The sequence below is a fragment of the Colias eurytheme genome, chromosome 31, assembly GCF_061535395.1.
Source record: "Colias eurytheme isolate Ceu_HAF_F1 chromosome 31, ilColEury1 Martin Lab GWU primary, whole genome shotgun sequence".
NCBI lineage: Eukaryota > Metazoa > Arthropoda > Insecta > Lepidoptera > Pieridae > Colias > Colias eurytheme.
The window spans coordinates 2,439,866-2,458,156 of record NC_143010.1 but is presented as its reverse complement, the minus strand read 5'-3'; the positions used below and the strand labels follow the sequence as shown (position 1 = coordinate 2,458,156).

General features: G+C 33.3%; 2 protein-coding genes across 4 annotated transcripts in view; both read right to left on the bottom strand.

The window, feature by feature from the left end:
- Positions 1–956, bottom strand: part of Invadolysin (leishmanolysin-like peptidase, invadolysin) — a 69,383-nt gene extending 68,427 nt beyond the window's left edge. For all 3 annotated transcript variants that reach the window (XM_090119044.1, XM_090119046.1, XM_090119045.1), the window contains exon 1: positions 727–956. In XM_090119044.1, the coding sequence (XP_089975170.1) occupies positions 727–864 (138 nt within the window). In that variant the 5' untranslated portion in view covers positions 865–956. The remainder of the gene's footprint in view (positions 1–726) is intronic.
- Positions 957–7,102: 6,146 nt separating this feature from the next.
- Positions 7,103–16,320, bottom strand: FeCH (ferrochelatase, mitochondrial). The gene is made up of 10 exons (XM_090119047.1): positions 16,048–16,320; positions 14,404–14,525; positions 13,558–13,723; positions 12,829–12,946; positions 12,301–12,402; positions 11,586–11,748; positions 9,937–10,092; positions 8,815–8,931; positions 8,094–8,221; positions 7,103–7,455 (listed from the first exon to the last, which is right to left on the bottom strand). The coding sequence occupies exons 1-10, from the start codon at positions 16,061–16,063 to the stop codon at positions 7,353–7,355; spliced, it is 1,191 nt and encodes a 396-aa protein (XP_089975173.1). The 5' UTR covers positions 16,064–16,320; the 3' UTR covers positions 7,103–7,352.
- Positions 16,321–18,291: the final 1,971 nt, after the last annotated feature.

The following is an 18,291-nucleotide window of genomic DNA, read 5'->3' as shown; positions in this document are numbered from 1 at the left end:
GTGCACCAAAAATTGGGCTAAGGCTCAAAGCCATACAGCCTTGTCCTTGAGTTTTTTTTATTTTTATTGACACAAGAAAAATTTATTGATTATTTTAAAATCGTATAACATAACTGTACGACATCGTAAATAAAGTTGGAATTAATTATTATTAAATAAAAATCATGCCGAAGGCTGTTTTTATTAATTATTTCTCTATAATTAAAACATAACTTAGGTACAATGTACTTAAGAATCAAGTTATGAATAATATTAAACATGTTCTTACTTCTATCATATCCTTGTGTTATTTGAAAACAAATATGTATGTACAGAGATCGTGCAAACTGCAACATTGCATAATTATTTATCTATCAATCATGTATCTTTGTGCACGTAAGCACAATGAAGCACAAACTATATTTGAATACTTAGAATATAAACCAGACACTTAAAATATTACCGTGCAGTATGTGGTGCAGTACCTATAAATGCGATTAAATTTTTCGCAAATGACTAAATATGTGCTAAAGTGTAATCTGAATTGGTTATACTTATTATGAAGTTAATTTTGCTTATGTTATAGCAACATAACCAAAATTAAAGAAGAAAAAAAAAGAGCATGCAAATTGCAATATTCCGTCTGTAGAAATTCACATTTGAATTTCGAACTTCGTGTCACTTTTTTTCTTTACAACCAGCACGTACTCAAAGGATTGACAAATTATAATCGAATTAATTACTTACTTGATCCTCCTTCGGGTGTTCGTGTGTACAATGTGTATGGTGGTGATCGGTAACATATTCGTTTTCATGTGTATACGAATAAACACTGTTCACTAACAAAACGGCACAGACACACACATACACATACATTTTCGACATTTCGGTAACGATCACGAAAACATTTGTTTACATTTTAAAATTAAAACATACGTGCGACCATCAGTTATTTCACGATGAAACTAAATTCAGAATGAAATTATCAATACTCACGTCGATTGTCACTGACTTCACTCTAATGTCAGCTGTCAAATGACAGTATTGTACCAGTGTGCTATCTCTCTCTTACACATACGAAAATGTCTAGTTAGAAAGAGTCGGATGCGTGTAATAAAAAACACGACAAGAAAGCTTTTGCAGGATGTTTGCAGGTAAATTTTTGATGCATTTTTTACGGTTTACCTTGTCGGTCAACGTACAGTAATTTTTTACTTTGATTAAAAATGAAAGAGTTTTAAAGTGATAATGGTTGATTTGTGAAGATTGATTAATATTATGATACATGCACGATTCTTGCGAATATTACGTATACAGGTAACAGGAAGTATATTTATAAAACATAAAAGCTTCCTTCTTCATACAACCATTGATACAACTCATAAAAAGTTATCTAAAAGCCATATACCTACCTAGTAAATATCAGCCTTGGATGCGTTTTAACATCTGTATGTTATTATTAATTAGCTTTCCGCCCGCAGCTTCGCCCGCTTTGTCTATAAATAAATAATTATATACATAATACTAGCTGCGCCCCGCGGTTTCACCCGCGTGGCTCCGCTCCTGTTGGTCTTATAGCGCGATGATAGGCTATAATAATATAATAATAATAATAAATGTGTATATATAGCCTACTGCCTATAGCCTATAGCAGCCTCGATAAATGGGCTATTTTTTTCAAATCGGACCAGTAGTTCAAACACACTCTTCAGCTTTATAATATTATTATAGAAAGTATAGATAGATGGATGAGCATAATATTACATAATTATAAAATAAACATTGTATCAGAAATTTAGAACGGAACGTGTTATCTATTTACGGCAAATGGTTATTTCATTCCAATCAATCTGCATAGCAAATTTTATTCAAAACGACTGTGTAGATTTTGCGTGAAATTGACACAAAAATCACATTCATATCCATTCACTATTTAATATTGTAAAGTAATTACTTTAATATTATAAAGTTCTATAATATAATGAAATAATCGGATAAGGATCGATTTCTTTTTTAAATTTTCGGTAGGTCATAGAATAGGTTGTAAACTGTTATAAAGGATGTCGATTGAAAAGAGTTTTCCAAGCTTTACCGATAATCGATCAATCGATAGATTGATCGATTATTGATTGATCGATTGATAGATTGATCGATAATTGATTGATCGATTATTGATTGATCGATTGATCGATTATTGATTGATCGATTGATAGATTGATCGATAATTGATTGATCGATTATTGATTGATCGATTGATCGATTATTGATTGATCGATAATTGATTGATTGATCGGTAGATCGATTGATCAATTGATCGATCGATTATTGATTGATCGATTATTGATTGATCGATTATTGATTGATCGATTATTGATTGATCGATTATTGATTGATCGATTGATAGATTGATCGATAATTGATTGATCGATTATTGATTGATCGATTGATCGATTATTGATTGATCGATTATTGATTGATCGATTATTGATTGATCGATTGATAGATTGATCGATTGATAGATTGATCGATAATTGATTGATCGATTATTGATTGATCGATTGATCGATTATTGATCGATCGATTATTGATCGATCGATTATTGATTGATCGATTATTGATTGATCGATTATTGATTGATCGATTATCGATCGATCGATATATCGATTGATCAATTATTGATTGATCGATTATTGATTGATCGATTATTGATTGATCGATTATTTATTTCAATTGATCGATCGATTATTGATTGATCGATTATTGATTGATCGATTGATCGATTATTGATTGATCGATTATCGATCGATCGATATATCGATTGATCAATTATTGATTGATCTATTATTGATTGATCGATAATTGATTGATCGATTATTGATTGATCGATTATTGATTGATCGATTATTGATTGATCGATTGATCGATAATTGATTGATCGATTATTGATTGATCGATTATTGATTGATCGATTGATAGATTGATCGATAATTGATTGATCGATTATTGATTGATCGATTATTGATTGATCGATTGATAGATTGATCGATAATTGATTGATCGATTATTGATTGATCGATTATCGATCGATCGATATATCGATTGATCAATTATTGATTGATCGATTATTGATTGATCGATAATTGATTGATCGATTATTGATTGATCGATTATTGATTGATCGATTATTGATTGATCGATTATTGATTGATCGATTATCGATCGATCGATATATCGATTGATCAATTATTGATTGATCGATTATTGATTGATCGATTATTGATTGATCGATTATTGATTTCAATTGATCGATCGATAATTGATTGATCGATTATTGATTGATCGATTATTGATTGATCGATTGATCGATTATCGATCGATCGATATATCGATTGATCAATTATTGATTGATCGATTATTGATTGATCGATAATTGATTGATCGATTATTGATTGATCGATTATTGATTGATCGATTATTGATTGATCGATTATTGATTGATCGATTGATCGATAATTGATTGATCGATTATTGATTGATCGATTATTGATTGATCGATTGATAGATTGATCGATAATTGATTTATCGATTGATCGATTATTGATTGATCGATTATTGATTGATCGATAATTGATTGATCGATTGATCGATTATTGATTGATCGATTATTGATTGATCGATTATTGATTGATCGATTGATCGATTATTGATTGATCGATTATTGATTGATCGATAATTGATTGATCGATTGATCGATTATTGATTGATCGATTGATCGATTATTGATTGATCGATTATTGATTGATCGATTGATCGATTATTGATTGATCGATTATTGATTGATCGATTATTGATTGATCGATTATCGATCGATCGATATATCGATTGATCAATTATTGATTGATCGATTATTGATTGATCGATAATTGATTGATCGATTATTGATTGATCGATTATTGATTGATCAATTATTGATTGATCGATTATTGATTTCAATTGATCGATCGATCATTGATCGATTATTGATTGATCGATTATTGATTGATCGATTATCGATCGATCGATATATCGATTGATCAATTATTGATTGATCGATTATTGATTGATCGATTATTGATTGATCGATTATTGATTGATCGATTGATCGATTATTGATTGATCGATTGATAGATTGATCGATTATTGATTGATCGATTATTGATTGATCGATTGATCGATTATTGATTGATCGATTGATAGATTGATCGATAATTGATTGATCGATTATTGATTGATCGATTGATAGATTGATCGATAATTGATTGATCGATTATTGATTGATCGATTGATTGATCGATTGATTGATTAAATGATCGATCGATATATCGATTGATAGATTGATCGATCGATCGATTGATAAATTATTGATTGAGTGATTTGATTGATCGATTATTGATTGATCGATTATTGATTGATAGATTGATCGATCGATCGATTATTGATTGATCGATTATTGATTATTTGTAAGTATTATATTATTTGTGTATGTACCCACAAAAACACACGTGCGCACACACTCTAGTTTAAGTTTGTATGTACAATACATATTTGTTTTATAGTTACAAACAGTTTTAATATATTTTTAACGTAAAATATTAGTACTAGATACGCATACTTACGTCTCCATGATACAATAGGTTTAAGTTACAACATAAGTTCTATCTATTACTTATTTAGTACACGTAAGCATCACTTAGGTAATACTAAGTGAAAAGCATTACGCAAACGATTGTCACTACTATGTTTGTGAATATAAAACAACATAACACATTTTTATTCGAAGGTTATATCTAAGACACAAGAGTTTGAATGTGTGTTTGAACGTGCTTATCTCAGGAACTACTGGTCCGATTTGAAAAATTATTTCTGTGTTAGCTCATTTATCGAGGAATGCTATATATAGGCTACTATATTTCCGCCCGCGGCTTCGCCCGCGTTTTCAAAGGAAAACTCGCATAGTTCCCGTTCCCGTGGGATTTCCGGGATAAAACCTATCTTATGTGTTAATCCAAGTTACCCTCTATATGTGTGCTAAATTTCATTGTAATCGGTTCAGTAGTTTTTACGTGAAAGAGTAACAAACATCCATACATCCATACAAACTTTCGCCTTTATAATAGTATTAAGATAATAATCACGCTAATGGCGCAGTTTCATTGTCGATAGGGCCCGCATGCGGGGTGCGAGAGATTTCTGGAACGCGTGCCACAGGGCCAGCATTCGGGGAACCGTTTTCATTAGTCGATAGGGCCCGCATGCGGGGTGCGAGAGATTTCTGGAACGCGTGCCACAGGGCCAGCATTCGGGGAACCGTTTTCATTAGTCGATAGGGCCCGCATGCGGGGTGTAGGGAGAACCTCCATTTTACGTAAAACAATCATAATCTCGATAGATTTCCACGAGATTCAACATTTGCGAATCCGTAAAGCGATCAGCCATTTTGTGCAGCGTCTTTATAATCCAACAAGCACTCACGAATGAAATTGAATAATGAAAAAGTATTTGACTTAAGACCCGCAAGCTGTACCGACCTTGACCGATGAATTTCATTGGTCGATATCACGGTCGGTATTAAGCATGCGGGGAACTTCTTTTCATTGGTTGTTATCTCGCCTGCGGGGACTCCCCGTATGCTGTATACCGAACGAGTTAACGACTAATGAAACGGCGCCATAAGACCAATAGGAGCTGAGCAATGTGGATATAACCGCGAAGCGCAGCTAGTGTAAAATAAAACAACAGCAATACACTACAAAATTTATTAAACCATTACCATATTTACATTAAGTAATAAACATTATATAATATACAACCATTTATTTAAACAAAAACACAACTAATTTTAAAAAGTAACTTATACATTATATATATAATTTTATATAACATATTAATGATATTATAAGGTCTAGATAGGTTATAAACCCCGGTAGTGACACGAAATGTGGCCAATTAGCCACATTATACTTGTTGTCTCTTTTTCGCTCGACAGTTGAATCATGCCATCTCACTTTGACATCTAATCGTGTGTGCGTGTGTGCCGTTTGAAGATCGAATGTTGTGTTGGTATTTGGTAACCTATCTACACCTTTTTACTTATAATATCAACTACTGTTTAAAATAAGGATATCAATTATAATATCATTGGTGTATACTGTAGATTAAAAGTATATTTATTTTGTACCAAATTAATTTCAAGACATATTCTTGTCAATGTGTTTGTAACTAAACTCCTTCAAAACGGCTTGACCGTTTTTCATAAAAAATTTGTGTATAATTATATAAATGCGATATCATTTAAATACATAAAAAATGCAAATAGACATAAATTATAAAATTAAGGATAAATATTCGTATTTATCCTAATACTAGCGGTCCGCCCCGGCTTCGCCCGTGGTACATGTTTACGTTTTCTCTACATAAGAACCATCCTCGTACTTCAAGGAATATAATAAAAAAAGAATTATCGAAATCGGTTCAGCCGTTCTCGAGTTATGCGCTTACCAACACATTTTGCGATTCATTTTTATATATAAAGAAGATTTATTATTTATCCTAATATTTATTATATTATGGAATATTAATTGGCAGTTTTACTTGCTGATAAAGTCCCAGATAGCCCATCACTTTCACACGACCAATTTTATCATAGATCGTCTTTATATTACATGAATACATATACAGGGTGTCCCACTATTGGTATACTAAGCGCGAAGGGACTTGTAGTTTTGCATACACTGATCACGTAAAAAATACATAAACAACAAAATTACGTCAAAAATTTTTTGCTAAATTTTTCCTGAAAATCCATGTTTTCTTCTCTAACTTCGCGCAGCCGGCATTTACCGCTTCGCTAATGTGAGCATTTTGTCTATGAAAACATAATCTTAAACGATAGGTCACGTGCTGGTAGCAAAGTTGGGCGGGTTGCTTGTTATGGGTGTACAAATAGAGTTTTAAGAATTCATCTATTTGAAAAAGAAATTAAAAAAAAGGTATTTTTTACATACTCAGCGTATGCAAAACTATAACGTCCTTTGAGCTTAGTATACCAACACCCTGGGACACCCTGTGTAGTAGTGGGGTGGGACACCCTGTATAGTATTTAATACAGGCATATTACATATACAGAATTGCTGGACTGATTTGGCTATTTTCCCACTTGACAATTTTAAAAGTTAACCAAACGTTTAAACTTTGGGAAAAATAACAACTGAAAAAAAATAACAAAAGAATAGCTGATACAAAATTCATCTAATAATACATATAATTTAACCACATATAAAAGCATTTAGAATATCCAAAAACTACATTAAAAGAGAGATTGTCTAAATTATTTATTAAACTTTTGTGACTTGAGGCTCAGCGTTGTAATCAAAATTGCAAAAATCCTTATAAAACGCCTTCGAAGATTCACACCTCTTACTAACGCAGTGTGGACACCTGAAACATTAATTTAAAATTTAATACATCACTACATAGTATAAAACAAAGTCGCTTTCTCTGTCCCTATGTATGCTTAAATCTTTAAAACTGCGCAACGGATTTCGATGCGGTTTATTTTAATAGATAGAGTGATTCAAGAGGAAGGTTTTAGTATATAATTATTAGGTTTTAGACAAAGCGGGCGAAGCCGCGGGCCATAAGCTAGTTTTATTATAAGTTTAATGTGCTGATAAAGTGACAGATAGCCTATTTAACATTATTTGTTTTTTTAACTGACAGATAATAATTTAAACGAGAGATATCGATAGGTTGTACATTTGGTTATAAAATATTACAAATCACGTTTTTGTTTAATGCGAGAATATGTGAAAATTAAAAAAACAACATTATTTAAGAATATAAAAAAAATTGCATTCATAATAATCATATCATTTACAAATCAATTTCTTTAAAAAAATATTTTTGTCTCAACACTCACTTATGCAAATAATATATAGAAAATGATAAGCCAATTATGATATATCTACCTTGGTAAACTGTTTGTAAGCACTATAGATACTATAAATATTTAATTTGTATTTTAAAAGATCTGAAAACGCTAAAAGTAATAGATTAATATATTTATCTGTACTCACCTAGACAGATATTGCCTCGAAACGGCTGGTCCGGTTGTGATGTGTTTCGCAACTACGTCAGCTAACGCAGCTATGAATGTCGGATGGTCGTTTGGTGCTGCCGCTCTTTCTATTTGTGTTACACCCGCCTGAAAAACATTAAAAATATTACAAGAAAAATTCACAAAAAAATATCAAATAAAAATTATAATATACGAAAAATGTTCTTGTGTTAAAGAAATCTTCATAATTAATTAATACTAGCTTTCCGCCCGCGGCTTCGCCCTCATTTTCAAAGATAAACCCGCATAGTTCCCGTTCCCGTGGGATTTCAGGGATAAAACCTATCCTATGTGTTAATCCAAGTTACCTTCTATATGTGTGCTAAATTTCATTGTAATCGGTTCAGTAGTTTTTACGTGAAAGAGTAACAAACATCCATACATCCATACAAACTTTCGCCTTTATAATATTAATAGGACTAGCTGTGCTCCGCAGTTTCACCCGCAGTGCTCTGCTTCTGTTGGTCTTAGTGAAATGATAAATAGCCTATGTCTGTCTTCCTCGATAAATGGGCTATCTAACACCGAAATAATTTTTCAAATCGGACTACTGGTTCCCGAGATTAGCGCGTTCAAACAAACAAACTCTTCAGCTTCATAATATTAGTATAGATTTATTAGGTTTTAGACAAAGCGAGCGAAGCCGCGGGCGGAAAGCTAGTATCGAATAAAAAACATACCTCTTTAGCGACTTCGTCACAATATTCAATGTCCAATTCGTGCAAAGTTTCTATATGTTCGTTCACAAACGCAATAGGCACTAGGATCATGTGTTTCACGCCTTGTTTTGCGTACGCCTGTAATAATAAAAAATAAAAATATCTTTATTGAGTAAAAAAATTAATACAATTACAGTGTGGCTCTGTCTTCCTAGCTAGGAAAATCCTGTGTTAAGGAAGACTGTAAAAAGAAAGAAAAGAAAATGTGTGCGTGTACTAGTGTACACACGTAAGAAGTGAAACTTTTTTATGACCTTATTTTTCAAAAAATAATTTACTATATGCAACTTTACAGAAATACGTCGAATCACGCGTGGTAGGGATAAGAAAAAGATGGCGCGTAACGGAAAAATGTCACGCGTAACGAAAAAATGTTACACTAAATTTTTTTCCAACCCCGATAAAGAAGTTTCACTTCAAAAATATGTACAACATGTCTTGTGATTTTTAACTTGCAGTCATTTTCAAAAACAAAATAAACATACAAACATTTGAATCTTTCGACTCGCTGTTGGCTACTTTCAGTTTACCCGGGTAAATGTACCTTATAACCTATAGCTTCTTTTACCAGGGTAAATGTGTCTATTAGCGACCTATAGCTTCTTTTACCAGGGTAAATGTGTCTATTAGCGACCTATAGCTTCTTTTACCAGTGTAAATGTGTCTATAAGCGACCTATAGCTTCTTTTACCAGGGTAAATGTGTTTATTAGCGACGTATAGCTTCTTTTACCCGGGAAAATGTGTTTATTAGCGACGTATAGCTTCTTTTACCAGGGTAAATGTGTCTATTAGCGAGCTATAGCTACTTTTACCAGGGTAAATGTGTCTATTAGCGAGCTATAGCTATTTTTACCAGGGTAAATGTGTCTATTAGCGACCTATAGCTTCTTTTACCAGGGTAAATGTGTCTATTAGCGACCTATAGCTTCTTTTACCAGGGTAAATGTGTCTATTAGCGACCTGTAGCTACTTATAACAGAGTAAATGTGTCTATTAGCGACCATTTACCAAGGTAAATGTGCTAAATAGCGACCTCTACCTACTTTTAACAGGGTAAGGACACCAAATAACAACCGTTTACCTTAATAGCATCATCGGTATAAGGCTGTAACCACGGCAGCGGTCCAACCTTCGACTGCCACACCAATCTATGTGGGTTCGGCACTTGTAACTTCGCCATAGTTGCCGATACTGAAGCGGCCACTTCGTGCGGGTATGTGTCGCCGCGGGATACCGCCTGAAGTGAGAAAAAATTGAACAAATTAGTAAGTTAATTTGATATAAATTTATAAAGAATAGAAAAAAAATAGAAAAAATTCGATCACGAGGCGGGACTCGAACCCGCATCCTATCGATCGGATTTTTTCTATTCTTTATAAATTTATATTTATAAATAACTAGTGGTCCGCCCCGGCTTCGCCCGTGGTACCTACATGTTTAAACTATCCTATCTCTCAAGTTGGATCGAACTGCACATGGTGTGCGAATTTTATTGCAATCGGTTAAGTGGTTTAGGAGTTCATTGAGGACAAACATTGTGACACGAGATTTATATATATTAGAAGATTTGAATGCCATAAAACCAAAAATATCAAATTCAAGTTAATTTGGTTTAATTTTTTAGAACTGCTATGAGTAAATATTGATACGAAATACTGTCTGTGATAAAAATAAAGTAAAGGGTGACAAATTTTTAAAGAAGAGAAAATAATCGATCACCAGGCGATCTTGAAAAAATATTTATTTATAAAGCATTTGAATGCTATAAATGTTAGTTGTAGGCTATTAATATGAATGATTATATTCTGGAAAGAAATTGTAAGCAAATAATATTACGCAGAACGTAGGAGAAAAGAAAACGACAAAATATGTGGAATACTTAAATTGATAGTTTTATGATTATAAAATGTGTGCGTGTACTAGTGTACACACGTAAGAAGTGAAACTTCTTTAGGGCCTTATTTTTTCAAAAAATTTACTATATGCAACTTTACAAAAATACGTCGAATCACGCGTGGTAGGGATAAGAAAAAGATGGCGCGTAACGGAAAAATGTCACGCGTAACGAAAAAATGTTACACTAAATTTTTTTCCAACCACGATAAAGAAGTTTCACTTCAATAATTAGCGCTTAAAATTTCATAATTTCTTCATCTGGTTATTTATCCCTTAATAATTCGCATTAAATTAATTATACTTTTCTACACATACATGTTATTATCAAAAATTATCTACACATATAATAAATCTGTAGAAGGGTCAATTCTGTACATTGAAAATATTGAAAAAATAAATAGCAGGGGGTGTTACTGGATCGATACCAAACCCAAATATGTGATTAAAAAAATTTTTGTCTGTCTGTCTGTCTGTCTGTCTGTCTGTATGTGAAGACATCACGTGAAAACTAACGGTTCGATTTCGATGAAACTTGGTATAATTATACCTTATTATCCTGGGCGTAAAATAGGATACTTTTTATCCTGGAAAAATACGTAGAAAAAAAATAATCTTAATTTTTCAGTTTTATCCATAGACGTTGATCTGTAGAACCGCGAACACACGTTGGGTATTATTATAGGCCTAGCCGTATTTGGGTCCAATAGATATTTATAAGATGTTATTGTCAGAGTTACTCAAAATGGATAAATAAACCATCCACGCGAAGACCGACATCCGCGCGGACGGAGTCGCGGGCGGAAGCTAGTTTATTAATATAATAAAATAACTCACCTTAAGGGGCAGACTGTGCGCAGTGAACATGATCATAACTTGGTTCCGTACACTGCCATCAAACAGTAACAGCTTCTCCTTAATTCTTTCCGCGAATACTGTAGCGAGTAGGGGATTATTACCCCACCTCTCAATCATACTGAATTTGATGTTCGGTCGTTTCCTGCAAAAAAAACGACGTGTGTCACTCGGGGACTGCCGCGGTAAAGCTATTGCATGCTATGCCTTCAAGCCACACCTCCGAGCCCGTCCCCGTGGGGAGCGTGAGGTTTTTTCGTTACGGAATTTCTCGATTCGGTCCCCGCGCTCAAGGCCCGCGATAGAAGCTATGTAATAGCTTAAAAGAAAATAAATATTTTTTCCCCTTTTTTTATTTATAGAGAACTAAAAAGACAAAATAGACTAAATATGACATGTTTATATCAAAACTAGCTGTGCCCCGCGGTTTAACCCGCATTGCTCCGCTCCTGTTGGTCTTAGCGTGATGATATATAGCCTATAGCCTTCCTCGATGAATGGGCTATCTGACACCGAAATAATTTTTCAAATTGGACCAGACGTTCCAGAGCCTAGCGCGTTCAAACAAACAAACAAACTCTTCAGCTTCATAATATTAGTATAGATTTAGTGTATAACACCTTTACCCCAAAGAAATAAAGCCATCATTCCATCTATCTTTTTCTTGTTATTATCTATCTTTCTATCTTTAACTCACCTGTCTTTATAAAAGTCAGCAATAGCGTTCAAACTGGAGCCAGTCGTAGCACAACTGTATTGTGGGTATTGAGAGAAAATAATCGCTCTTTCTACTCCATCGCTGAAAATAAAAAAGGGACTTTATTGTATTTTTTTCTAATCAGGAAAAAAACATTTTTTGAAACTTTTCACATCAAGTGTAGCCCATGCTATATAGTAAGCTTTCTGCACCACACTGATAAGTCTAAATTTACCTTTTTGATGTTCCTTTTTCCAGCTAAAAATAATTCCGATTACATTTTTTTCGTCGTTCTTTTTATTTTAGTCGTTTTTCCTAACTCAATTTATGAAATCTTATTGATTTAATTAATTTCTAATTTTATTAATAACAAAACTTAAAAACAAATCAATAATCTGTTTAATTCTGAAATCAAAAGTGAAATCAATTCATTTAATTTGTTTAGATTTCAACAAAGCCGCTTTTTATGCAAAAATTATTAATACAGTTTGTACAAAATTTACATGTATTTTTTGGAATTATATTTACCTCTCCAATTGTTCCAAAGCTTCTTCAGTGAAAGGAGGTACATATCTAAATGCTATGTAATGTTTGTGTGGTGCGGAAGCTGGCAACATTTGATCTAACGCCTCTGTTAGGAGCTTTCCTATGAAAAAAAAAATAGAAAAAATAAAAATAAAATAATGTATCAAGTCTTGGGGGTTCACTGAAAGAGAAATATTAAAAATACTTTAAAAAAAGGCAATTAAAAATATATTACTTATCAAGTCTTGGAGATACAGTGACAAAAATGTTGATACAAACTTTTATAGGCTTTTATATTATATTTTTATTCGCGTTGAAAGTAAAATTTCAAAGTCTCATCATGGCCACCATCACGTCATGGAGAAAGGCGGCGATTTTGGTACCTTTGAATCTTGGCAAAGAAGTTTCACACGTGTGCTCTACACACATGATCTTTTTTATTAACATATTTATTAACTTCGCCATTTAACCAACAGCCTAGGCTATTTACTAGGCTGCATACCTTGTAAATCCGAAATTGACCGTCTCCTTGGTACAGTGGTTGACGCGTGAGCGTAGAACCGAGGGGTCCTGGGTTCGATTCCCGGGGGAGACGAAGAAAAAAAAATGTCTCGGTCTAGCTGGACACAGAAGGCTGATCACCTACTTGTCCCTAAAGAAAATAGATCAGTGAAACAGATGTATAATGCATCTGCCCCTTACCCCACTATGGGGATACGGGACTTCACATACCTTGTAAATCAGTCCACCTATATATCGGCGAGCCACCACCAATCTCCTGGTACTTCTTCTTGACTTCCTCAGTCCTGCGGCTCGCTATCCACGGCCCGAGTCTACTTTGAACGGGCAGTTGGATCATGTCCCTATCTGTCATGATGCGATGGAGGTAATCGCCTACCTATAATATGGATTAAATTCAAATTACATTTATTTGCAAGAATATATGTAGTTACAAATTATAGACGTTACTAGCTGTCTCGGCTAACATTTTTTTGCCTTACTCTTATCATTTATGGGTATGAAATTAGATATTGATTCCCAATAGGCACACAAAATTTCATGACAATATGTCCATCCGTTTCGAGGAGTATGGTAACAAGAAATATAGAGATAGAGAAAAAACATTAAATAAAAGGAAAAAATGTACCAATACTAATATTATAAATACAAAAGTTTGTTATTCCTTCACGCAAAAACTGCTGAACCGATTTTCATGAAATTTGGCACACACTTAATGGGTAACTTGGGTTAACGCATAGGATAGTTTTGTATTAGTAACAAACATCTATACTCCCATCAATTCAAACTTTCGTATTTATAACTAGCGGTCCGGCCCGGCTTCGCACGTGGTACATATTTACGTTTTCTCTACATAAAAACCATCCTCGTACTTCAAGGAATATAATAAAAAAAGAATTATCGAAATCGGTTCAGCCGTTCTCGAGTTATGCGCTTACCAACACATTTTGCGATTCATTTTTATATATAAGAGAAGATATTAGTATAGTTTGTGAACATTTTTTTTATTTCACACAAATAATTTTTGAACACATTCAAAATGTATTAAAATATACTTACTTGATCAACAGTCTGTGGACCTCCCATATTTAACATAATTATAGCTGTCTTTGGTTTTTGCACCTGACTGGCCGTTCGCACACTGCTGACGAACTGCGGCCATAACTTTGCGTTCTGACGATCTGTAATGAAACATTCTTTAGGTAATAGGTAATAAATTTCTGTGATATACCTCCTGTATGTAATGTTATGAATGTAAGACTACTAAAAAAAGCCTTAGAAGAGTAATTGTTCATTATTTTGTATAAAGAACCTTGAAAATACCATGAATCCATACTAATATTATAAATGCGAAAGTAACTCTGTCTGTCTGTCTGTTACTCAATCACGCCTTAACTACTGAACCAATTTGCATAAAATTTGGTATAGAGATATTTTGATACCCGAAAAAGGACATAGGATAGGTTTTATCCCGGAAATCCCACGGGAACGGGTTTTTCTTTGAAAACGCGGGCGAAGCCGCGGGCGGAAAGCTAGTATCAATATAAATAATATATTGCGGTATAATATAACCATGATTATAACACGGGTGAGTGCAGCTCCTCTTGGTTTTAGCATGAAGAATATAGCCAATAACCATCCTCGATAAATGGGCTATCTAACACCAAAACAAATTTTCAAATTGGACCAGTAGTTCATGCGATTAGTGAGTACAAACAAACAAACAAACTCTTCAGATTTATAATAGTGGTATTGTGTCCTTGAATTTTTATTTCAAGATTATAATAACTATTAACTATCATATTTATCAGAATTTTTCTACGCTAATATTGGTAATAACATTACAGGTTATCTTTTAGGTCATGCTTGTTGTTAACTTAAAATAAGAACTAGAGATTTGGCACATTTTTTTTTAATATTTTTTATCTATGTAACAAATAACAATATATTTTAGAGTACTTCTTTCATGAATGGCAATTTTAGATAATTTTAATTAAATATTTTTTAATATTTTGTGTTTGTAATGAATACTATTTCTGCATACAACGAGAATATGTATTTCTTTTTTTACTTTAGACAGTTTAGAAGATGTTGATTATTGAAAATATTACCACAGGACACTTCTTTGGCATATTATTATAATATAATATGATGTTACATATGTATTTTGTAAAATTAAATTGTAAAACTGACATGATTTAAAAGAGCAACTATGGAGTTTCTTGCCGGTTCTTCTCCGTAGATACTGCTTTCCGAATCGGTGGTAAATGATAAAAATATGTTATGACGTTTCAAAAGTGCTTCTAGAAGAAGTCTAATTTAATAAATAAATGCTTGAGTTTGAGTTTGAACCTCTAAAGATATTTATCATCCAGTACTTATTCTAAGATTCAAATAAGCTACTTTGTAAGATAATTGAAACAACAACAACTTTTCATTACTCCTAGATTTTATAAATATAATTGCACAACTTTAGAATAATAGGTTAATTAAAAATGTGCTAGACTTGATTTATATTTCGAAAAAACATAATACCTAATTTGGAATTGTAATAACTTGATTGCGCTGCGATTACTATGCAAAAACCGCCTGTCAATCTAAAGTTACATAGTTATCTTACAGACATTCCACACAATATTTTTTAATATATTTTGTTGGTTATTTTAATTTTTAAAATAAAAAATAGACAAAGACGTTACTTACATAATGAAGACAACATTTTGAAAAAACTATAGTCCTATTACTATCACAAATCTGCACTGAATAACTAATAATTTAATAAATTAAAGAAAATGTTTAAACCGGTTGTGTTGTTATGAAAAAATTCACAGCACTTAAGTTGACAGGAAGTTATGTATATATTTAGATAAAAAAACTTAATGAATTTCAATTAGAACAATCGATAATACATTCATAATTCTGTTCCTATGGAATATATTTTCGATAGAAAAACTGGACTGATTGCTCAAGATATACCACAAGTGACAAAAACGACAAGAATTGGAATACAAGATACATCATACAAGATGACAAATGACAATTGAGTTACGTTTAAAAATTTGCTTGAAATGTCATGTGCGAATTGCGATTAGTTTAAACCACAAAGTTTATACGTAGTATGTATGTACCTATATCACTTGCTCTGTGCCTACTGTGGTGCCTACCTATTTAGTAAATGAAAGCTATGTTAAGACGATTCAAAATTCTATGACTCAAATGTGGACTCAAAGTACTTCTAGAAAATGTCATTGAATAAATAAATATTATATAATATGAGTTTGAGTAATCTGTGGATGAATTCCTTAGGCCCTGCGCAGACGGCACACTTTTTGTGCGATCGAGTCTGCGGCGCACAAAAAGTCGGTCGCGGATTTTTCACAGACTCAACGCACACGACGCACATCTTCGATCATTTTGTCGGCAGAGCTGTAGGGACGTAGACGCTATGGAAATCGTGCAGAGATCGCGAAGTATTATTTTGTACATGAAGTACAGAAAAGAAAAAGAAATAGAGAATTTTGGGTACATCCTATACTTTCGGAAAGCCATGATAATAGATCGCGTGCGTTACGTCCACCCCTAGCAAATGCAGATTGCCGACTAAAGTGTGCGCCGTCTGCGTTAGCGCGCGTTGAAGCAAACGTTCAATTCTTTTCACACACTTTTTGTGCGGAGCGGCGCACCGCGGCGCGGCGCGGTCTGCCCGGATTACACGGATTTTTTGTGCGCCGGACTTTTTGCGCGTCGTGTGCGTTACTGCATATAATTTCATAGGTTCTATTTTCACAGACTAAAAAGTGCGTCACGGATAGTCTGTCGTCTGCGCAGGGCCTTATTGCTTCCCTACAACTGGTATTTATTTTTCTACGGACTACGTAATTTTATATTGGATATTTCACGTACCCGAAGTAAAAAAAGATGAAACATATTATTATACACTAGCTGCGCTTCGCGGTATCACCTGCGTGGCATCGCTCCTCACTCCTGTTGATTTTAGCGTAATGATCTTAGAGTATGTATTAGCAACGTAACGATACATAGCCTTCCTCGATAAATGGACTATCTAACACCACATCAATAATTTTTCAAATCGGACCAGTAGTCCCTGAAATAAGCGCGTTCAAACAAACAAACAAACTCTTCAGCTTTATATTATTAGTATAGATTTAAGACTAGGATACGATACTTTATTTAAATATTTTTATAAACAACTGAGACACTGTAAGCCTATATGCTGAAACTTGGAGAACGTGATGACTTATTAGCACGAATTTTATTTTACCTCATATTGTGATCTATCTTTCAAGTATTAGGAAGTTATTCCTCGTAGGCTCGTTGGATATTAGCATCTTGCTTCTGAATTAATGACGTCACAAGATTTAATTACTTACAGTAAAAAGATCTTTAATTGATTCGTAGATGCATCTATTGGTTCTAAAACGCTCATAATCTCCATTATCTCATTCATGATTCAGCTCATAAAATATAATTGGAGATGTGATCAGATTCTAATTTTTTTCTAACTTAGGAAGCGAATTTTATAGAAGGGAAGAGTTTATCCCACAGGCCTAAATTAGTAATACTGTGGGCCCACAGGTTTATCCATTACAACTTACAAATCTTATGTTTACTGCACTCGGTAAAATCTTTAATATTATGATATGATTATAAAATTTGTAATGGTACTATAAAACTGTTAAAAAAAAATGTGAGCCGTCATGGGACGCCTGGCAGATGTGAAACATCGTTCGGTTTAACAAGTGAGCCGATGTGTATAGCGTGGCGACCCGTCGCCATGGCAAGCGTCGCCACGCCAACAATTCGGTTTACAAGTGAGCCTATAGATGTTTCACATCAATAAGTAAAATCGTGTTAAATAATATCGTTTGAATGGTGCATATAACTAAATATTAGATAGAATATTTATAAATTATTTTTTTTAAATAT

Bases quoted from the DNA above. Each gene is read 5' to 3' on its own strand.
- FeCH (XM_090119047.1), bottom strand. The intron at 13,724-14,403 runs GTAAGTATATTT...TCCATATTATAG, and splicing joins GTCCACAGACTGTTGATCAA to GTAGGCGATTACCTCCATCG. The intron at 8,932-9,936 runs GTAAACGGTTGT...TTATTATTACAG, and splicing joins ATACCGATGATGCTATTAAG to GCGTACGCAAAACAAGGCGT.